The sequence below is a fragment of the Pristis pectinata genome, chromosome 4 (genome assembly GCF_009764475.1).
Source record: "Pristis pectinata isolate sPriPec2 chromosome 4, sPriPec2.1.pri, whole genome shotgun sequence".
NCBI lineage: Eukaryota > Metazoa > Chordata > Chondrichthyes > Rhinopristiformes > Pristidae > Pristis > Pristis pectinata.
The window spans coordinates 114235015-114258945 of NC_067408.1; the positions used below are offsets into that span (position 1 = coordinate 114235015).

The 23931-nt window shown below is 44.4% G+C and overlaps 1 protein-coding gene and 1 non-coding gene across 6 annotated transcripts in view; one reads left to right on the top strand and one right to left on the bottom strand.

Annotated features, from left to right (window-relative positions):
• The window catches only part of usp25 (ubiquitin specific peptidase 25), a 182985-nt gene that overhangs the window by 88196 nt on the left and 70858 nt on the right, over positions 1 to 23931 (top strand). For all 5 annotated transcript variants that reach the window (XM_052015231.1, XM_052015232.1, XM_052015233.1 and 2 more), the window contains 8 exons: positions 1017 to 1144; positions 3641 to 3736; positions 10264 to 10431; positions 11859 to 12067; positions 15045 to 15115; positions 16502 to 16730; positions 19875 to 20075; positions 22498 to 22637. In XM_052015231.1, the coding sequence (XP_051871191.1) occupies positions 1017 to 1144; positions 3641 to 3736; positions 10264 to 10431; positions 11859 to 12067; positions 15045 to 15115; positions 16502 to 16730; positions 19875 to 20075; positions 22498 to 22637 (1242 nt within the window). The remainder of the gene's footprint in view (positions 1 to 1016; positions 1145 to 3640; positions 3737 to 10263; positions 10432 to 11858; positions 12068 to 15044; positions 15116 to 16501; positions 16731 to 19874; positions 20076 to 22497; positions 22638 to 23931) is intronic.
• On the bottom strand, positions 19118 to 19189 carry trnaa-ugc (transfer RNA alanine (anticodon UGC)). Its single transcript has one exon. It is a non-coding gene; the product is annotated as a tRNA-Ala (tRNA).

Consider the following 23931-nt stretch of genomic DNA (forward strand, 5'->3'; position numbering starts at 1 on the left):
AATTGGGAATGTTCACAGAACAGGACTTTTGAAGGATAACAGGTAAATGCTAAGACACTGTTTCCTCAAGCTGATGAAACAAAATCTTAAGTGCTTAGGCATTTAGGATAGAGATGCAGAGAAATTTATTTATTCAGAGGATTACAAATCTTTTTAATTCTCAAAGTCGAGTTTATTGTCACATGTACAAGTACATGTGTGCACAGGTGCAATGAAAAACTTACTTGCAGCAGCATCACAGGCACATATCATATATCACAGCAGCATTCACAAGAAAAAACATAAATTTAACGTAAATTATACACTATTTTTACAAGAAAGAACACAATTAGAACCAGAAAAAACAAAGTCTGTTTCAGTGCAAAGTGATCAAAGTGATCATAGTATTGCTAAATTGTAGTGATTCGGGTTTTGCAGGTTGGTTCAAGAACCTAATGGTTGAGGGAAGTAGCTGTTCCTGAACCTGGTGGTGTGGGGCTTCAGGCTTCTGTACCTCCTGCCCGATGGTAGCTGTGAGAAGATGGCATGGCCCAGATGGTGGGGATCTTTGATGGATATGAGGCAGCGCCTCCTGTAGATACCACCAATGGTGGGGAGGAATTTTCTACCCTAAAAGCCATGATTTCTTAATCATTAAGAATCTTAAAAACTTACAACCGTAGTCTTTGGACACCAAGAGAATGGAGGGATTGCAGGAATCAAGAGGGAAAGTGGACTTGAAGTGGGAGATCTCCATGACATCGAATGGCAGAGCAGGCTTAAGGGGCTTGATTGCCCAGTTTGACTTCCGATACTTCTCATTCATCACAAGCAAGTTTAACAAATACTTGGCTTCATTTTCCTCTGGGTTGTAGTGATGTAGTGGTTCAATTATCTCTGCACCAGCATGAATGTGAAATTTACAAAATGTCTCCTGCAGCTTTATATCTTCCAGGGCATTTATGATTCCCAAGAAACATAAGTGATCGGCTGCCTATTTTCTGTTAATAACAAATATTTCTCCTTTGTTCCCACAGCACTGGTTTACTGCACTCCCACCTGTACTAACTTTCGAACTTTCCAGATTTGAGTTTAATCAAGCTTTGGGAAGGCCTGAGAAGATTCATCACAAACTGGAATTTCCATCCCTGTTGTACATGGACAGGTATTGTAGCCTTGCAGCTTGAATGTTACCGTTCAACGGAACTAAAACAGGGTGTCCCAGAGCTCCCGGAAGGATCTTTGCATCAAAACAATATCAAAGCAGGAACTGATTTTTAAATGTCACCTTTAACATAGTTAATCATACCAAGTTGTGTCATCAGACAAGATAAAGCAGAGAGAAACAAAGATAGGTGACCAAAAGCTTGGTTAAAGAGGTGGGCTTTAAGGGGTTGGAGGAAGACAAAATTGGGGGGAGGGGGAGGTGGGGGGGGTGGTGAAGGGTTGGTGGAAAAGTGAAGATTTTAGAAGCTATAAAGGGTCTACAAATGCAAAGTTTGTGTTTCCTTTGGATTCATCCTTCAAAGAAAGTTAAAACTTGTAAGTCAGGGCTGTTTGCGATGCATGAAAGCCCAAAATGGATTATGACAATCAAATTCATTTTATCTGATGCGTATATAATCCACCATGGAATATCATCACTTCCCCGTCGTTCTCCATCACACTGTACAACTGCCACTTGTTAATCCTCTATTTTCTTCCTCTGGGTTAAAATTGGGAGTCATGTTTTTGCTGTCTTTGTAACCCTTGTTCACTCTCACTCCACTAATATTTGAAGTCATCAGTTCACATGGAATCAAATAGCTTCTGTTAGAGACTTTCACATTATTAAGAATATGATGGTTATGTTAGATCTGGAGATAGGTCCAGAACATTCTTCAGAAGTCAAGAACAAGACGCAGATCGTATGGTTACAGCCGTTTTGTTGGATGTTCATCAAAGTAGAGGTCAAGCAGTGTCAGCTTGTCACAGCAAGTAAGGCAAGTAAAGCGAAGTAATAGAGAACTTGTCCTCGTGCCCTCCCTTTTATACTGCAAACTGGTCTAAAGTGGTAAGATAAGGGAGCCTTCTGATGAGGCAGACAGTGGAATTGGTTTATTATTGTCACATGTACCGTGAAAAACTTGTCTTGCATACCATCCATACAGATCAATTCATTGCACAGTGCATCAAGGTAGTACAGGGCAAAAACAATGACAGAGTGCGGAATAATGTGTTACAGTTACAGAGAAAGTGCAGTGCAGGCAGACAATAACGTGAAAGGTCATAACGAGGTAGATTGTGAAGTCAAGAGTCCATTTTATCGAACTAGGGAGCTGTTCAATAATCTTATAACTGTGGGATAAAAGCTGTCCTTGAGCCTGGTGGCACATGCTTTCAAGCTTTTGTACCTTCTGCCCGATGGGAGAGGGGAGAAGAGAGAATGTCCAGTATGGGTGGGGTCTCTGAGTATGTTGGCTGCTTTACCGAGGCAGTGAGAAATACAGACAGAGTCCATGGAGGGGAGGCTGGTTTCCGTGATGTGCTGGGCTGTGTCCACCACTGTCTGCACTTTCTTGTGGTCACGGGCAGAGCAATTGCCATACCAAGCCGTGATGCATCCAGATAAGTTGGTAAGAGTTGACGGGGACATACAAATTTCTTTAGCCTCCTGAGGAAGTAGAGGTGCTGGTGAGCTTTCTTGGCTGTGGCGTCGACGTGGTTGGAGCAGGACAGGCTATTGGTGATGTTCACTCCTAGGAACTTGAAGCTCTCAACCTGCTTGACCTCAGCACCGTTGATGTAGACAGGTGCATGTGCACCACCTCCTTCGTGAAGTCAGTGACCAGCTCTTTTGTTTTGCTGACATTGAGGGAAAGGTTGTTGTCATGATTCCATGTCAGTAAGCTCTCTATCTCCTTCCTGTACCCCGACTCATTGTTATTTGAGATTCGGTCAACTACGGTGCAAACTTGTAGATGGAGTTAGAGCAAAATCTGACCATGCAGTCATGAGTGTTTAGGGAAAAGTACTGTCTTGAATTGCACTGCCGTAGCATTTCAGTCTTACAGACAAAGAATATACAGACCCAAATATACCATGTTACCAAAAGTTTACAGGCAAACAAGTGATTATACAAACATATAAGCAAGCTTAAAGAAAGCTAAAACTACAATAAAAATAACAATCTAGACCCTAATCTAACAGTTGTGATTTTGGAATTTAATTTCTCCTGCAATATCACTTGATTTACTTTTATGTTCAAAATACTGGCAATCTTTGGTTACACAGAAGTGCTGTTTCCACTGACAGAATGATCAGTAATCAGAGGACACAGAGTTAAGATCAGTGCGAAAGAACCAGAAGCAGTTGAAATAAGTTTTTTTCACAACATGTGATTGGGAACATGTGGTGGAAGTAGATTTAGTAGTAAAATTAGAAAAAGAATTGGATAAGTATTTGAAAAGTATAGATTTGCATGGTATGAGTGGGCAGCACTGATTTGATTCTTTCACCAAAGGTCTGGTACAGTTGTGTAGGACCTGAGGAGATCCCTCCTGTTCTATGGAATTCTCGGATATCATCCCATTCTCATTGATGTAGTTGATTCTCATGTAACAGTGAGCATTAATAAACATTCAGTCTTAATTGGGTGGTGCATTTTTTTTGAAAAAAACAGGTATATGGATAAAAACCGGGAAATAACTAGGATCAAACGGGAAGAGATTCGACGCCTGAAGGAACATCTCACGGTGCTGCAGCAACGATTGGAAAGGTATGTGAGCGTCTGGAGTCATGATGGTGATCAGCAGTTCGAAATTAGCAGCAAAAGAACCTGATTCCTACTTGAGTTACCTTGAGTACATTCACTGTCAGACTGCAACAGTTCAAGAGCTCAACACCACCATCACAATGGCAATTAGTGTGGGCAATAAATTTTCACCTTGTTGATCATGCCCACATTACAGGACTGTATTAAGAAAGCACAGCTGCTCTGTGCTGAAATTGTAGCTCTTTCTGCTCTGGTAATCGATAATTGGTTTATTATTGTCACGTACCAAGATACAGTGAAAAGCTTTTGTTTGCATGCCATCCAGACAGATCATTCCATACGTCAGTACATCGAGGTAGTATGAAAGGAAACAAAAAATTAGAATGCAGAATATAATGTTACAGTTATAGAGAAGGTGCAGTGCAGGTAGACAAATAAGTGCAAGGGCCATGACGAGGTAGATTGAGAGACCAAGAGCTCATGTGGCATATTTAGATAAGATTTCTTTATTAGTCACATGTACATTGAAACACACAGTGAAATACATCTTTTGCGTAGTGTGTTCTGGGAGCAGCCCGCAAGTGTTGCCACGCTTCCGGCGCCAACATAGCATGCCCACAACTTCCTAACCCTTACGTCTTTGGAATGTGGGAGGAAACCGGAGCACCCGGAGGAAAATCACGCAGACACAGGGAGAATGTACAAACTCCTTACAGACAGCGGCGGGAATTGAACCCGGGTCGCTGGCGCTGTAATAGCATTACACTAACCACTACACTACTGTGCCTGCAAGCTGGATGAATAAGAAGTGGGGATAGAAGGATATCATAGTCAAAGTTGAGTTTATTGTCATATGCACAAGTACATGTATGCACATGTGTAATGAAAAACCATCACAGCATTGCAGGCACATAGCAACATATAAGCAGTATTCACAGGGAAAATGTTAATTAACCATAAATTAGACAATTTTTACAAGAAAGAACACAACTAGAAAAAAAAAGTCCATTTTACTGCAAAGTGATCATAGCATTGCTAAACTGCAGTGATTGGGGTTTTGCCGGTTGGTTCAAGAACCATAGAACCATACAGCACAAAACAGGCCCTTCGGCCCACCATGTTGTGCCGTCCATCAAACCACCCTCACACTACCTAACCCCTTCTTCCTGCATATCCCCCCATCCCACACTCCTCCATATGCCTATCCAACAAGCTCTTGAACCTGTTCAATGTATCTGCCTCCACCACCACCCCAGGCAGTGCATTCCATGCACCAACTACTCTCTGGGTGAAAAACCTCCCCCTGACATCTCCCCTGAACCTCCCACCCATAACCTTAAAGTCATGCCCTCTCGTCTTGAGCATTGGTGCCCTGGGAAGGAGGCGCTGACTGTCTACTCTATCTATTCTTCTCAGTATTTTATATACCTCTATCATGTCTCCTCTCGTCCTCCTCCTTTCCAGTGAATAAAGCCCTAGCACCTTAAGCCTCTCCTCATATTCAATACTCTCTAATCCAGGCAGCATCCTGGTAAATCTCCTCTGCACCCTCTCCAACGCCTCCACATCCAGAACCAGAACTGAACACAGTACTCTAAGTGTGGCCTAACTAGAGTTTTGTAAAGCTGCATCATCACCTCGCGGCTCTTAAACTCAATCCCGCGATTTATGAAAGCCAACATCCCATTGGCCTTCTTAACTGCTCTTTCCACCTGTGAGGCAACTTTCAATGAACTGTGAATATGAACCCCCAGATCCCTCTGCTCCTCCACACTGCCAAGTACCTTGCCATTCACCCAGTACTTTGCCCTGGAGTTTGTCCTTCCAAAGTGTACCACCTCACACTTCTCCGGATTGAACTCCAGCTGCCACTTGTCAGCCCAGCTCTGCATCCTATCAATATCCCTCTGTAAGCTCCGACAGCCCTCCACACTATCCACAACACAGCCTATCTTAGTGTCGTCCGCAAACTTACTAACCCAGCCCTCCGCCCCCTCATCTAAGTCATCTATAAATAGCACAAAAAGCAGAGGTCCCAGAACCGATCCCTGTGCGACACCACTAGTCACTGCCTTCCAATCCGAGGGCACTCCTTCCACCACAACCCTCTGCTTTCCACATGCAAGCCAATTCCTAATCCACACAGCCAAGCTTCCTTGGATCCCTTGGCCTCTGACCTTCTGAAGAAGCCTACCATGAGGAACCTTATCAAACGCCTTACTAAAATCCATGTAAACCACATCCACCGCACTGCCCTCATCAATCTTCCTGGTCACCTCCTCAAAGAACTCTATCAGGCTTGTGAGGCAAGATCTTCCCTTCACAAAGCCATGCTGGCTGTCCTTAATCAGTCCATGATTCTCTAGGTGTTCATAAATCCTATCCCTTAGAATCCTTTCTAACAGCTTACCCACCACAGACGTGAGACTCACCGGTCTATAATTCCCTGGCCTATCCCTATTACCTTTTTTGAACAAGGGGACAACATTCACAACCCTCCAATCCTCCGGCACCATCCCCGTGGACAACGAGGACTCAAAGATCCTTACCAGCGGTTCAACAATCTCTTCCCTAGCCTCTCGAAGCAACCTGGGGAAAATCCCGTCAGGCCCCGGAGATTTATCTGTCTTAATATTATTTAACAACTTCAACACATCCTCTCTCTTGATATCTACAACCTCGAGAACATTACCCCTACCAGCACTCCCTTCCGCATCATCAAGACCCCTCTCCCTGGTGAATACCGAAGAGAAGTACTCATTGAGAACTTCTCCCACTTCCGCCGCCTCCAGGCAAATTCTCCCACCTTCGTCCTTAATCGGACCTACCTTTACCCTAGCCATCCTCCTACCCTTCACGTACTTGAAAAAGGCCTTGGGATTTTCCTTAACCCTACTAGCCAAAGCCTTTTCATGTCCCCTTCTAGCTCTCCTCAGCCCTTTCTTAAGTTCCTTCCTCGCTACCCTATATTCCTCACGGGCCCTGTCTGAACCTTGCTGCTTATACCTCACGTACGCTACCTTCTTCTCCCTAACAAGTCGTTCCACCTCTCTCGTCACCCAGGGTTCCTTCACCCTGCCATTCCTTCTCTGCCTCACCGGGACATATTTATCCCTAACATCCTGCATAAGATCCCTGAACATCGACCACATCTCCATGGTACATTTCCCTTCAAAAAGGACATCCCAATTTACACTCCCAAGTTCTCTCCTTATAGCCTCATAGTTTGCCCTTCCCCAGTTGAAAATCCTCTTGTCCTCTCTGCACCTGTCCCTGTCCAAGACAATTTTAAAGGTTATGGAGCAATGGTCACTGTCCCCCAAATGCTCACCCACCAATAGACCCTTCACCTGTCCCGGTTCATTTCCTAAAACTAGATCTAACATGGCATTCCTTCTAGTCGGCCTATCAACATACTGCGTCAGGAATCCCTCCTGGACACATTTAACAAATTCCGTCCCATCTAAACCTTTGGCACTAAGCAGGTTTCAGTCTATATTTGGGAAGTTGAACCGAATAGTTGAAGGGAAGTAGCTGTTCCTGAACCTGGTGGTGTGGGACTTCAGGCTCCTGTATGAACTGCCCGATGGTAGCTGCAGAAAGATGACATGGTGATATGATTATGTAAAGCATTGGAGGAGGCTCATTGTAGAACATAAATAGCAATGCAAAAGAGATGGATTAAATGGCTGGTTCCTAGAAATCCAGGTATCTCAGGGTTAAATACTGTAATTAGGCACCTCAAAGGCTTAACCTTTGGAACTGGTATGCAGGATAGTTTGAAGAGGTTGCAACAAAGGTGTTAGAGTTTGCTGCACCATTTCCAGGGATGTGATAGAACGTAGAACAGTACAGCACAATACAGGTCCTTCGGCCCACAATGTTGTGCCGACCTTTAAACCTCGCCTAAGACTATCTAACCCCTTCCTCCCACATATCCCTCTATTTTAAATTCCTCCATATGCTTATCTAGCAATCTCTTGAATTTGACCAATGTACCTGCCTCCACCACCGCCCCAGGCAGCGCATTCCATGCCCCAACCACTCTGGGTAAAAAAACCTTCCTCTGATATCTCCCTTGAACTTCCCACCCATTACTTTAACGCCATGCCCTCTTGTATAGAGCATTGGTGCCCTGGGAAAGAGGCGCTGGCTGTCCACTCTATCTATTCCTCGCAATATTTTGCACACCTCTATCATGACTCCTCTCATCCTCTCTCCAAAGAGTAAAGCCCTAGCTCTAAGGGAGTCTCTCCTCATAATCCACGCTCTCTAAAGCAGGCAGCATCCTGGTAAATCTCCTCTGCACCCTTTCCAACGCTTCCACACCCTTCCTATAATGAGGTGACCAGAACTGGACAGAGTACTCCAAGTGTGGTCTAACCAGGGTTTTATAGAGCTGCATCATTACCTCACGGCTCTTAATCTCGATCCCTCGACTTATAAAAGCTGACATCCCATAAGCTTTCTTAACTACCTTATCCACCTGTGAGGCAACTTTCAGGGATCTGTGGATATGGACCCCTAGATCCCTCTGCTCCTCCACACAACCCAGAATACTGCCATTAACTTTGTACTCTGCCTTGTGGGTGAAATAATTGGCTAAGTCTCCTGTTACTGATTTGTATCTGGTGTCACTTCCTGTAAAGTGTGACCAGATCATGTTGCAATCCCAAAGCAAAATACTGCAGATGCTGTAAATGTGAAACCAAATGAAAAGAAAAAAACACTAGAAATACTCAGGCAGCATCTCTGGAGAGAGAAACAGAGTTAATGTTTCAAGTTAGTGATTTTTAATCAAAGCTTTCTTTCAGTTCTGATGAAAGTAAATTGACCTGAAACGTTATCTCTGGTTCTCTCTTCAAAGCTGCTGCCTGACCTGCTGAACATTGACAGTACTTTCTGTTTGAATTTGCTTTCAGCAGTGTTAGGTTATTTCTCACTGACATTACAAAAAGTCTCTTAGTTCCAGACCTCTGTGAAATCTTAGCCCAGGAAGGTTTATTCCCAACTAGACAAGAGGAGTGGTGGAAACTGGAAAATAAATTAACACCAACGTTTTATCAAAAAATGCTAATTTGAGTTATCCAGAGAGTGGAAGAGATAACTTAAAAAGTCAGTAAAAACGTCACAGAGTTAAAAATATGTGCAGTGTGAGAGTTTGTGGGAAAACCAGCTTAGAGGGAGGGGTGGGGGTGGGGGAGAATGAGAGAGAACCATTGCACACCTATCACGGTGTCTTGACATCTTGAAGTGATTCACGACCAATTAATTACTACTGCAGTCTAGACACTTGGGATATAGGCAGACATTTACAGCAAATCTGTTCACAGCAAAGATTAACGGTTAATATCTATAGAACCCTACACTCATCAAGGAAGGAATGTGTTGGATAAAGTGCTCTGATGTTTACCCGAACAGATAAATAATCGGTTCAGTTTTTCAACAAGGATTGGAATTGGTTTATTATTGTCACGTACCGAGTTACAGTGAAAAACTTGTCTTGCATACCGATCGTACAGGTCAATTCATTACACAGTGCATTGAGGTAGACAAGGTAAAGCAATAACAGAATGGAGAATGAAGTGTAACAGCCACAGAGAAAGTGCAGTGCAGTTAGACAATAAGTTTGTAACAAAAATATTTTTAAAATTTGTCCTTGTTCTTTCACTGATTTGGCAGCAAGAGATATTCACAAACAAAGGAGACACTATACGTGTTAAAGGTTATAGAAAACTACTTTATTAGAGCTACATATAGACTAAATACAAAAAGAAAGAAGAATACTTAACAAAATACAAAAGGAAGCAAAATAATACTTATCAACCAATCAATGAACCAATCTACATAATACCGGAGGGAACCTCCCGTGTCCGACCGCCTTTCACGCAGCCTCTGTGTCTTAGCGCCAGCCGTGACCCAGCTTAAGGGAAGGTTCCGATTTGCACCAAGAAGTTGCCCCTTTTTATACCTTTCAAAAACCTGACATAACTTTTACCCTGGTACTTTTCCATCCCCTTGTAGTACCAGCCTGTGCCACCTTATCTCTCGTGACCTTCGGCCTAGGCACATAACTTAGAAACAGAGACAGCAGGTCTGCAAGGAAGAAAACATTCTTCACCAGTATCTAATCTCAAGGCTGTGCATCCATGCGCGTCTCCAAGGTATTACCACATTCCAAACTGACACCATTTTGTCTTACAGCCACCATTTTGTGTTACACACTACTGCACATACTAAGGAGGAATCAGAAACGACTTTTGGCTAATTTAACTCTTTCCTTACAGAGCTGCAAGGTCACAACGAGGTAGATTGTGAGGTCAAGAGTCCAAGAATATATTCATGCAGTATTTTCTTTTTTCTTTCCCCTCCCCTCTCGGCCCCCCCTCCCCTTTCCCCTCATGCCCCACCTCCTCCCCTCACCCTCTTCCCCCCCTCCTCTTTCCCTCTTCGCCACAATCCTCCTCCTCCTACCTGCACTGCCTGTCTCCTCCCCACTATTCCCACTGTTTTTATTTCCTCCTGCTTAGGTACTTAAGCTACGGTTCTGGCCCCAAACGCTTCCCACTAGCCGATGTCCTGCAGTATGCCTTAGAGTTTGCCTCCAGTAAGCCTGTGTGTACGTCACCAGTGGAAGATGTTGAAACAGCTGCCCCCAGTAGTACAACAGCACCACAGACAACGGCAAGACTGGAAAGGTTTGTCTATGAAGTTTTAAATTAATATCTACCTCACTTTTGAATTATCTGGGTATCTGGCTATATATAATATAGAAATGAACATGGGAAACATAACTTGTTTTCATATCTGTGTGTTGTTTCAATTGGTTATTTCAAAGTTGTAATTGATTAGTAATAGAACATAGAACAGTACAGCACAGAACAGGCCCTTTGGCCCACAGTGTTGTGCTGACATAGCTAATCCCTCCTACAGAATGCCCACATCCCTCCATTTTCCTCTCATTCATGTGCCCATCCAAGACCCTCTTAAAAGCCCCCAGTGATTACAGTTGCTGTTTCGGTTAACGTGGTGGCAAATCTTTGCGCAATGTGTTTTCCTCAGTTCTATTCTTTGTATGAGGAATGCAGGCTGAGTGCTCTCTCGCAGGGAGTAAGAGTGAATCTGAAGGAGCATCAGATGTGCTCACAATTAATTCATTTTGGAAATTCCATTGATAGACCTTCTTGTAATAGGATGCTGTTGAACGAAGTGAAGCATTTTGGAAGCTCTAATGAGATGAGGAGATATCTCATGAACAGTAGGGTTTTGGGGGTATTGAGAAATAGAGACCTCAGAGTACAAGTCCATAGATCCTGGATGGTGGCAATGCAGGTAGACAATGTGTTTAGGAAGGCATAAGGCATACCAGCCTTTGTTAGTTAGGGCATTGAATACAGAAGTAGGGAGGTTATGCTCCAACTTTATAAAACTTTGGTCGGACCTCAGCTGGACTACTACTCACCAAGGTAGAGGAAGGTAGTGATAGCACTTGGAGAGGGTGCAGAGGAGATTCACCAGCATGTTGCCTGAGATGGGGCAGTTCCATTATGAGAAGAGACTGGAGAAGCTGGGCCTGTCCTCCCTGGAGAGGAGGAGGTTAAGAGGGGATATGATTGAGTAAAGGGTATAGATTGGTTGGACTGCAGGAAACCTTTCCCCATATCAGTGGTAGATAAAACTAGAAGACATAGGTTTAGGGTAAGGGGGAAGAGATTTAGAGGGGATGTGGAGGGTGACCTATTTCACCCAGAGAGTGGTAAGTATCTAGAGTACACTGCCTGAGGAAGTGGTTGAAACTGAGTCACCAACCGCACTTAACGAGAGTCTAGGTGTGCATTGGAATCGCCCAGGCATGGAGGGCTATGGACCAAGTGTTGGGCGATGGGACGAGTACAGGACGGTGCCCACTGTTTGACATAGAAGAGTTTGGCTGAATGGCCTGTTTCCATGCTGTGTACGATTCTGTGACTCTTAGTATTTTTTAAAATGTAAATGAGATGAAGCTTGTCCCTTAAAGCAAGAGATATATCACAGAATTCTTATGGATTTAGAAGTTGGGGATTGTGTTAGAATGCTTGAAATGGTTAACTAGCCAATTGTTTTTATTGCTCCAAACTGCCAACAGCCCAACGGAACAGGGACCTGTGGCACCTACAGAAGCTCCCTGCACACCTCCTCTTCAGCGGCCAATTGTTCACAAACCGTTCACGCAGTCCAGGGTTCCACCGGAAATCCCAATGCACCCAGCACCGCGGCACATCACAGAGGACGAGCTGAGGGTGTTGGAGGGTTGTCTACATCGATGGAGAATGGAAGTGGAGAATGACACCAGAGGTACCAACTCCTCGCTCTACCTTCCCTCACCCCCACCCTACCCTACCCGAAATCTACTGTCTGTAAACCAGGATTATTTCTCGCTGTGCCCACTAAGTTTATTCTAATTATAACCTGCTGACCAATCATTTATTTGGTCACTGCAAAACAGAAAAGCCTCTGAGATTAGTAGTTGTGATTTGGTAATCTTAAAAGCCTTTAGTTTGTTGCAAGAAAGAAAGACTGGCAGATGTGAGGCATTCCACAGATTTGAAAGTCTGGAGAATGTAAATTGTGATGATCAACATAAATCTGGTAATTTTTTAGCCCAGCAGTAGAAGATCGCCATGAAGACTGCAGGATTGTGACGAGGACACTTGTTTGTTGGGGAAGGGATCCTACCACCCTTGCCTTATCTGACGTCCTCCTATTTGCAGTTTGAAATGATTGTGCAGCCAGGGAGCAAACACCATGCTGGAAGTGTCGCTTCTGATGAAAATCGCGATATTTTTAAAGAGAGCGTGCAACGCCACCACAAGGATTGGCGGTACATGAGGGCCTACCAACCTCACCAAGCTCCAGGAACAACTCAATGGAATGTTCCTATCACACTGAGGATGCAAGGAGATGAAACAGGAGGATGGTTTGAGCAGTTAGGAAGCGAAAGAAAGAGTTGACAGTGCCAATGCCAAGTCTGGGCTATGATGGAATACCCTCCACTTGGCTGCATGAGTGCAGCTCCAGTTCAGTCTATCCAGGGCAATGCAACCCATTAGACTTGCTCCCCATTCATCATCATGAAGATTCATTTTCACCTCTCTGTCCACTGCATCCATGCCATCTATAAAATGCACTGCAGCATTTCATCAAAGCTTCTCTGGCAGCATTTCCCAAAATCAAGACTTGTACCAGACATTGAGAGTGGCAGGCGCGTAAGAACACCACCAACCTTCTGAGTCCGGGGACTACAATGCTGCTGCTTCATCGTTACAAGGTCAAAATCTTACAAGTCACTAAACATTTTAAGTGACTAAGTATTTTTTTGCAGAAGTAACAGAATATATCAGTGAGTGTGGTTGATGGAGTCTACGTGGACTTCAGTAAGGCCTTTGACAAGGTCCCATATTGTACCAGACATTGAGAGTGGCAGGCGCGTAAGAACACCACCAACCTTCTGATTCCGGGGACTACAATGCTGCTGCTTCATCGTTACAAGGTCAAAATCTTACAAGTCACTAAACATTTTAAGTGACTAAGTATTTTTTTGCAGAAGTAACAGAATATATCAGTGAGTGTGGTTGATGGAGTCTACGTGGACTTCAGTAAGGCCTTTGACAAGGTCCCATATGCCAAGAGGTTAGTGAACACAGGATTTAAGGCAAGTTCACAAATTAGATCCAAAGTTGGCTTGATATTTGTGATGGGAATCTTGTGACCAGCGATGTACCACAGAGATCGTGCTGGGACCCTTACTGTTTCTCATGTGCATTAACAACTTGGATATCACAAGATCACAAGATCACAAGATATGAGTGTAGGAGGTATGATTAGTAAGTTTACAGATGACGTGGTATTGATAGTGAGGAGGATAGTTTTAGGTTACAGAATTGGTGATCTGGGCAGAGCAGTGGCAAATTGAATTTAATCCTGATAAGTGTGAGGTGATGCATTTTGGGAGGTCTAATAAGGATAGGACATATACCAGGAACGGTCGGGCCCTAAGGAGTATCAAGGAACAGAGGGACTTTGGTGTACAAGCCCATAGATCCCTGAAGGTGTCAGCTTGGGTAGATAACCTTACCGCCACCACAGTAGTGTAGCGGTTAGCATAACGCTATTACGGCGCCAGCGACCCGGATTCAATTCCCGCCGCTGTCTGTAAGGAGTTTATACGTTCTTCCCTTGTGTCTGTGTGGGTTTCCTCTGGGTGCTCTGGTTTCCTCCCACATTCCAAAGACATACAGGTTAGGAAGTTGTGGGCATGCTATGTTGGCACCGGAAGTGTGGCGACACTTGCGGGCTGCCCCCAGAACACTCTACGCAAAAGATGCATTTCACTGTGTGTTTCGATGTACGTGTGACTAATAAAGATATCTTATATTGTGAGTGTTCCTTCACCACGTGGATTATAGCTGCTCAAGAAGTTGGCTCATCACTACCTTCACTGGGGCAGTTTAGATGGGAAATAAAATTATAGGTCTGCCAATGAATTTAATAAAAAAGTAAGGAGGTTGTAGCACCTGCCAATTCAAGTATCCCTTATCTACACCCAAAAGCTTTAGTCCTGTGCATGGACTGAGTTAGCAGCATCTCAATTAGCGATAATCATTCAGTGAATCAAGCTATAAAGCGTGTGTCTGCGTGTTAGTGTGACAGCAGCAATGGCCTTTATTGTGATGTCTTCTCCACTAATGCAGTGTGCGAGCAATTTCTTTCCAGTCCTGAGTATAGAGAATAGTCACGGTCAGAGTGGCACAGTAGTGTAGCAGTTAGCATAATGCCATTACAGCGCCAGCGAACCAGGTTCAATTCCCGCCACTGTTTGTGAGGAATTTGTACGTTCTCCCCGTATCTGCGTGGGTTTCCTCCGGGTGCTCTGGTTTCCTTCCACCTTCCAAAGATGGACGGGTTAGGAAGTTGTGGGCATGCTGTGTTGGCGCCGGAAGCGTGGTGACACTTGCGGGCTGCCCCCAGAACACTCTACGCAAAAGATGCATTTCACTGTGTGTTTTGACGTACATGTGACTAATAAAGATATCTCATCTCATCTTATGGAGTAGTGGACGATGAGCGTTTTGCTTTTGGGTAAACATAACCCTGGGGATTGTTTTCTGAGTTAATTTTCAGTGAGTAATTGAAAGTGGCAAATCTGAACCATCAGCTGCAAATACGAAGTCGGAATTGCTGGTGTTACTCGGATTTCAGTTACTGACCCTACGGGGACGTAAGCTGTCTTTATCGTTCAAACTGTCATTGACAATTTCTGGTATCTTTTCAGATCTGCAGGAGAGCATTGCTCGGCTTCACCGCACCATCGAGCTGATGTACACTGACAAGACCATGATGCAAGTGAGTGCATTGCCTACGTGATTTCTTACTGAGCTGCAGGCAGACTGCTGCAGGCGTAAACAGGTCGAGTGAAGGGCAGAGTCCACTGGGCGGACATCCACTGGTCTGGATGCGACTAGCAGGGAAACAGCAAGTACGTGACCCCAGAGTAAAATAACCAAGCAGCAACTCGGCTTCCGAAGGGGAAAAGACGGGATAACGTTTCAACTGGAACCCTTGATTATCAGAATCAGATTTATTATTACTGACTTAGATGATGTGAGATTTGTTATTTTGCAGTACAGTGCAAAGACATAAAAATCTATAAATTACAGAAATAAACAAAGTGCAAAAAGAACGAATAACAAGGTAGTGTTCATGGGTTCTTAGATCATTCAGAAATTTGAATACAGAGGGGAAGAAGGCGTTTCTGAATCATTGAGTGTGGGTCTTCAGGCTCCTGTACCTCCTCCCCGATGGTAGTAACGAGAAGAGGGCACGTCCCAGATGGTGAGGTTCCTTAGTGATGGATGCCGCCTTTTTGAGGCACCACCTCTTGAAGATGTCCTCGATGGCGGGGAGTGTTGTGCCCGTGATGGAGCTGGCTGAGTCTACAACCCTCTGCAGCCTCTTGCGATCCTGTGCATTGGAGGCTCCATACCAGGCTGTGATGCAACCAGTCAGAATGTTCTCCACTGTACATAGAACAGTACAGCACAGAACAGGCCCTTCAGCCCACAATGTTGTGCCAACATAGCTAATCCCTCCTACCTACAGAATGCCCATATCCCTCCATCCATACATCCATAAAAATTTGTAAGAGTCTTTAGTGACGTACTGAATCTCCTCAAATTCCTAATGAAAGAGAGCTGCCGGTGTGCCTTCTTTGTGACTGCAGTCAGATGAAATTTGAACCAGACATTTAACAAGAATGTGTTACTCAAGGTTATATGTTGTTAGGGGCTCAATTCTCCCAGTATGGTATAATAGTGCAAACACAACCAGGGCAGGCACGGTAGTATAGCGGTTAGCGTAACGCTTTACAGCACCAGCGTCCTGGGTTCAAATCCGGCAGCTGTCTGTAAGGAGTTTGTACGTTCTCCCCGTGTCTGCGTGGGTTTCCTCCAGGTGCTCCGGTTTCCTCCCACGTTCCAAAGACATACAGGTTAGGAAGTTGTGGGCGTGCCATGTTGGCGCCAGAAATGTGGGGACACTTGCAGGCTGCCCCCAGAACACCCTACGCAAAAAGATGTATTTCACTGTTTGTTTTGATGTACATGTGACTAATAAGGATATCTTATAATGCATATCAGAATCTACTGCAACAACTGATGGAGTTTCTTATATATATTTATACTCTTTCATGTATTGAGTGCTTACTTGTCATATCTTTCCTTTACCCTCTAGGTTCCCTACCGACTACATGCGGTCTTGGTCCATGAAGGTCAGGCTAATGCTGGGCATTACTGGGCCTATATCCATGATCACCACCACGAGAAATGGATGAAATACAACGACATAGCTGTTACCAAATCCTCCTGGGAGGAGCTTGAACGAGACTCCTTTGGTGGTTACAGGAATGCTAGTGCTTACTGCTTAATGTACATAAATGACACAGATCAATACTTAATAGAAGGTAATTGCATTGCTAGCATGCTCCTGCTCTACATTATTTCTTGCTTGTATTAGTTATTCTGTGTGTTTGGAATGTTGTTTTCAAATTTGAAATTGCGCATTTGTGTGAATCCTTTGCTTCTGCAACAATTCAGTTTCTGATGAAGGGTCTCGACCCGAACCATCGACGGTCCATTTCCCTCCACAGATGCTGCCTGACCTGCTGAGTTCCTCCAGCATTTTGTGTGTGTTGCTCCAGATTTCCAGCATCTGCAGAATCTCTTGTATGTCAGTTTCCATTCACAGACTGATACATCATGACAAGCCGTTCAGCTGATCATTCCTGTGTTGGCTCATTGGTAGATTTACTTCTCCTCTGCTCCTCCTGCAGCCTGTCATTTTTTTCTTTTCCGAGTATTTCATGGTTGTAGAGTCATACAGCACAGAAACAGGCCCTTTGGCCCAACTCGTCTGTGCTGACCCAGATGTCCACCTAAGCTAGTCCCATTTGACCCATAACCATCTAAACCTTTCTGATCCATGTACCTGTTCAAATGTCTTTTAAATGTTGTTATTGTACCTGCCTCACCCAATTCCCCTGGCAGCTCGTTCCATATACGCATCACCCTCAGTGTGGAAAAAGTTACCCTATTAAATTTTCCCCTCTCATCTTAAACCTATGCCTTCTAGTTCTTGATTCCCCAACCCTGGGAATTCACCCTATCTATGCCCCTCATGATTTTATACACCTCTATAAGATCACCCCTCAGTCTCCTACGGTCCAAGGAATAAAGTCTTAGTCTGTCCAACCTCTCCCTATAACTCAGTCCCTCAAGTCCTGGCAACATCCTCGTAAATCTCCTCTGCACTCTCTCCTGCTTAATGTCATCTTTGCTATAGCAGAGTGACCAAAACTCTGCACAATACTCCAAGTGCGGTGCCAAGAATATCTTGTACAACTGCAACATAACATCCCATTTTCTATACTGACTGATGAGGGCCACTGTGCCAAAAGCCTTCTTCACCACCTTGTCGACCTGTGACGCCACTGTCCAAATTCCCTTTTGAAAATTGCCATTTACCCACTCTCTTCTCCAGGCAGTGCATTTGTAACTCATTCCCTTTCTACTTTTTTGCCAATTTATATAAGTCTGTGTCCTCCCATTAAAGATCATCCAGTGAAATACTTTGATTCCTTCCTCCAATGCCTTAAATTGGGCATCATTGATGGACATCATACAGCTCATGTAGTAATAATTCTGAAGAGCTTAAAACCAAGTTATTGCGGTCCCAATAGATAGTAGAGATGAAAGGTACAAAGCGTTCTTCTTGATTGGCTTCTATCTCAACTGTCCTTTCTTCCCCAGGCCCCCAAACGTATTGATGCATCCCTAACACAAACTCATCTTTCTTGCAATTCGTTTATTTTAACCATCTCAATCAATGCTGCTAAGGCACTGAAGTGGCTCTAATCCAGCTAGCAGATGCAAATGTGACAATGGTGCCCTCTCCCTCCTTGTACTTGGCACCCCTGCAGTTTTTGACTTGCCCCCAGAACACTCTATGCAAAAGATGCATTTCACTGTGTGTTTCGATGTACATGTGACTAATAAAGGAATCTTAAAAAATCTTAATCATCCACCCCACCCTCCTCCATTGTTGAGTCAAGTGGCAGAGTCCCCAACGGCTAGCTCACCTCTCCACTCTCAGTCCTGATGCAGGGTTTCAACTCGAAATGTCGACAATTTCCCCACCCCCACCCCCCATAGATGCAGCTCGATCCGCTGAGTTCGTCCAGCGGATTGTTTGTTGCTTCAGATTCCAGCGTCTGCAGTCTCCTGTGTCTGGCATTGTCCTTGTCTGGTTGCAATTGTAACTATTCATTTGTGCCTGGAGATTTCTAGTTTCTCGTAATGGTTTTCCTGATTACCTGGGTCTGCTACTAACGCCTCCCTCAGGTCTCCCCACCCCATGCCCTTAGAGTGCATCAAGTTAGAGCCTGGCTACATGACCTGGGCATGATGAGACCTGACTCTGCTGGGTTTTGGTCAGGTCTGTGTTCACCCAGAATGCTGAGGTTGGACTGAATTTATAAGAGATCTCTATTAGTCACATGTACATCGAAACACACAATGAAATGCATCTTTTGCTTAGAGTGTTCTGAGGACAGCCCGCAAGTGTCGCCGTGCTTCCGACGCCAACATAGCATGCCCACAACTTCCTAACCCGTACGTCTTTGGAATGTGGGAGGAAACCGGAGCACCCGGAGGAAGCCCACGCTGACACAGGGAGCACGCACAAACTCCTTAAAGACAGCGGCGGAAATTGACCCCGGTTCGCTGGCGCTGTAATAGCGTTACGCTAACCGCTACACTACCATGCCTGCCCTATAATTCAAGATCGCCGGCGTGGAGATGCTGGGGCTTGAACCCAGGACCTCATATATGCAAAGCATGTGCTCTACCACTGAACTACAGCCCCTCATCATTCCAACTCAGCTCAATACCTTCTCCATGTACATTTGCCTTTATGTCAGCGGGTAGGAGCCATGTTAGAGACACTTGGCCAGCGATAAGGGTCTTGACCTGGATTGGTAGGGTAATTTTTGGGTCTTGCATGACATGGTTTCAGTAGCAGGGTGTAATACTCAGCAAGGGGGAGGCCATTTGTCCCATCACGATGGGACAAGTATAGGAGGTAGCCGGATTGATCTTGCATCTAAGATCAATCCAGCTGCCTCCCCTTCCCCTCTCTTGCCTCCATAACCCTGCAAGTCCTTCCTTTTCAGAAACTTATCCAGCTCCTTTTCGAATGCTGCAACTTAATCTGCCTCAGTGATGATCTCTAGCAATGCAGTTGAGGTCCTCAACACTTGCTTTCCACAAACTTTCTTTTGCCAGTCATCTTTATTCTTGACCTTTCTGTTTCCTGTTACTCCAGCTAAAACGTAATCAGCACTTCATATAGTATCATCTCTTTGCCTTCCTATCCCCTGTATACATCCGTTTATTAACCCAAAGAATCCATTTGCTCTTCTCATCACATTATCAATTTTCTCTTCTTTCTTCAAGGATGTGTACAAGGACCTCTGCACTTGCACAGATAATGTACTTTTACTGAATATTGTGAGACGTAGAATTTTAACATGCTCTTTCTGCTCTTGCAGAGGAGTTTGATAAGGAAACTGGTCAGGCACTGACAGGAATGAACACCCTGCCCTCCGATTTGAAAGAGTATGTTCGAGAGGACAATCGAAGGTTCGAGAAGGAGCTGCAAGAATGGGACGCACAGCAGGAGAAGAAAGCCCAACTGGAGAAGCTGGAAATACACACCGCTCCGAGGGAGCCTGCTGCAGCACCTACTTCAGGTAGGAGGCTATGTTAATTCTTTTTAAACTTAATCATTGGTTTATTAGTGTCACATGTACTGAGTTTCAGTGAAAAACTTTGTTCTTCATGCCATCCATACATGATCATTTCACAACATCAGTACATCGGGGTAGTACAAGGGAAAAGCAATAACAGAATGCAGAATATAGTGTTACGGTTACAGAGAAAGTGCAATGCAGGTAGGCAATAAGGTGCAAGGCTATAACGAGGTAGATTGTGAGGTCAAGAGTCCAATTTATCCTACAAGATGTTCATTCAATAGTCTTAAAACAGCAGGATAGAAGCTGTGCTCGAGCCTGGTAGTACGTGCTTTCAGGCTTTTGTATCGGCTGATAGAGGGGAGAAGAGAGAATGTCCAGGGTGGGTGGGGTCATTGATAATGTTGGCTGCTTTACCAAGGCAGTGAGAAATGTAGACAGAGTCCATAGTGAGGAAGCTAGTTTTCGTGATGTGCTGAGCTGTATCCACAACTCTCTGCAGTTTCTTGCGGTCTTGGGCAGAGCAGTTCCCATACCAAACCGTGATGCATCTAGGTAGGATGCTTTCTATGGTGCATTTATAAAATTTGGTGAGGGTCAACGGGGACATGCTGAATTTCCTCAGCCTTCTAAGGAAACAGAGGCACTAGTGTGCCCTCTTGACCATGGTGTATATGTGGTTGGACCAAGACAAGCTATTGGTGATGCTTACACCTAGGAACTTGAAGCTCTCAACTATCTCCACCTCAGCACCATTGATACATACAGAGGCGTGTGCTCCAGCCCACTTCCTGAAGTCAATGACCAGCTCTTTTGTTCTGCTGGCATTGAGGGAAAGGTTACAGCAAGTGGACTTTGCTGTCAAGGCCAGCATTTATTGACCATTGCTATTTGCTCCTGAACTGATTGGCCTGCATTCACAGGGCAATTAAGAGTAAGCTGCATTGCTGTAGGAATCACAGAGTGTGAAGGACAACAGATTTCCTTCCCCAGAGGGCACTAGTGATTGAACCAGGATTTTATGCCAATCTTTTTTTTCCAGATTTATTTAATTAACAGTTTAAATTCTCCACCCGATTCGAACATGTGTCTCCAGATCCATGCCTCGTACCACTGTGTCACCTTCGGGTTTGGAATGACCACAAGAAACTGCAGAGAGTTGTGGACACAGCCCAGCACAACACGGAAACCAGCCTCCCCTCCATGGGCTCTCTCTACACTTCTTGCTGCCTTGGTAAAGCAGCCAATGTAATCAAAGATCCCACTCACCTTGGACATTCTCTCTCTTCCCCCCCCCCCCATTGGGCAGAAGATGCAAAAGCCTGAAAGCACGTACCACCAGGCTCAAGGACAGCTTCTATCCCACTGTTATAAGACTATTGAACTGTCCCCTAATCCAATAAGATGGACTGTTGACCTCACAATCCACCTCCTTATGACCTTGCACCTTACTGTCTACCACACTGCACTTTCTCTGTAACTGTAACACTTTATTCTGCACTCTGTTATTGTTTTACCTAGTGCTACCTCAATGCACTGTGTAATGAATTGATCTGTATAGATGGTATGCAAGGCAAGTTTTTCACTGTTCCTCGGTACTTGTGACAATAGTAACCCAATTTACCAATTTAATTGAGATGTTTGGACCAGTTTCTCTCTTCGTAATGAGTTAGTTACACTCAGCCAAGGCTTGCAATAGTGTCCACAGCGTCCTTGGGCAAAGGAGAACAATTAACTAGTGTTCTCGGTCCAGTCGCCAATCGATGGCTCCTGTGTGTTGAGATCGATGTGAGAACAAGGCTGGGTTTGTCTGTTCTGCCATCTTTCTGGTTATCACTGGAGTAGTTGAGACAAATAATACATTGTATTTCAAAGGGTGCCAGATGAAGGAGAAAGGAAAAGAAAGATGTGCTTACCAGAGAGATACTGAAAGGGACAGGATGGGCTCATATTGGAACATGAATAACATGGAACAGTTGAGCAGTAAGATTCAGTCTGAAACAGTTCAGCTAATGTGAGCGAGGCTAGTGATGAAACCTGGTATCTTATGTTCTGAATAACACCATGCTGTTTAATGGCTCAAGTTTCAGCCAGGCTTTGTGCTTTTGGATTAACATATTCTTTTGTCTCGATTAAGATCTCAGTCCAGATGAAGGGTCTCAACCTGAAACATCGACTGTCCATTTCTTTCCACAGATGCTGCCTGACCCGCTGAATTCCTTCAGTGCCTTGTTTTTCCAGATTCCAGCATCTGCAGTCTCTTGTGTCTCCCTCTGTCTCATGATAATTGTTGAAACTTTGAAGTCATTTGAAATCATGTAGAGTTATGTGCAAAACATGAGTTGTCTAGAGGTAGTTATGTGGGTTAAACTGCCATGCATTGAGGAGAGGACCGTTATTCATAACGCTTTGTTTTTTGTAGTGCACGCAAAAGAGCTGAAATACTTGGAACAGCCAACGGCAAATCAACCGTCCAAAATCTGTGAAGAGGACACAGCAAGGAGTGTCTCCAAAGCTGCCACTGAGTGTGAAGACCAAGGCCCGGAGGCTGCACTGCAAGCGGTATGACTTGCAACGAGCCAACTTTTTTTAATCATTTTTTTGTTGTCAAATCAATAAATGTTACGTAGCTAATACCAAGCCACACTCAGTTATTGTTTGCTAAGAGAAGCCCCTTCTCTCTCCTGCCCACTGCCACTAACATTTCGTAAACTCATGGTTTATTTGTACTATATACAGGAGTATCATAGCCAACAGAAGAGGTTTCTGTTCTCTCCCTGTTAAATATGATCACTATTTGATGTTAGGGGTGAATTTTGAAGATAATTAGTTCCTTGGAATATTTTATTTATCCCTAACTGCCCTGGATCTGAGTGTTAGGCTATCTCAGCAGGTAGTTAAACATCACATTGCTATTTATCTGGGATCGTTAATAGATAAGACTAGGTAAGGACAGCATATTGTCCTCTCTCAATAACATTTATGGATTAGGTGTCTTTTTTAACATATTGGTAGATTCAAGGTCACCATTACTGATATTAGGTATTTTTAATTCTAGATTTAACTAACAGTTTAAATTCCTGGCAGATGTGATAGTGGTCCACACTCTGGTATAGTACAGTACCCCATCCTGTGAATGCTACGTAAAGGTCCTCTTCACTTTCCTCGGTGATGCTGTCATTTGTCATTTTTTCTCCTCTCCCTCTCCCGCCAATGTCCCTCCAACCTGCCAACCTGCTTTTCCTTTCTTCCAGAAGACATGAATTCCCCCCTACCTACCTCCACCCCCCCCCCCCCCCCCTCCCCTGGGCCCGTGCCAGCAGCCCTTTCCATCCCCCTCTCTCAGGGCTTCACCTAGACACATGCTCTTCACCCTTGGGTAGTGGCTGGCACTCCATTCGATAACAGCCAAGCCCAATTTCCATGTCAGCTTGGGTGGTGATGATTTTTTTTGTTCATGGGTCGTGGGAGTTACTGGCAAGGCATGGACATATTGTCCATCCCTAATTGTTTTATGGGCCATTTTAAAGAACAGTAAGAATCGTGTCCATGGGTCTAGAGACCCACTTAAACTGGATGAAAATGGCAGAATTCCTTTTCTAAAGGACATCGGTGAATCCGATGAGTTTTTACAGCAAATTTGTTATTACATTACTCTTTATTGGCTCAGATTTCTGTAATTGTTAGGATACAAATTCCTCAGCTGTTCTGGTGGAAGTCAAACTACCTCCAGTAACTTCACCCCTATGCCTTTGATGTCCCTGAACCTGTTTGGAATCAAGGACTAGAGGACATAGGCTGAAGGGGAGAGGGGTGAGATTTGGCATACATAAGGTGGACGGTAACAGTCTTTTCC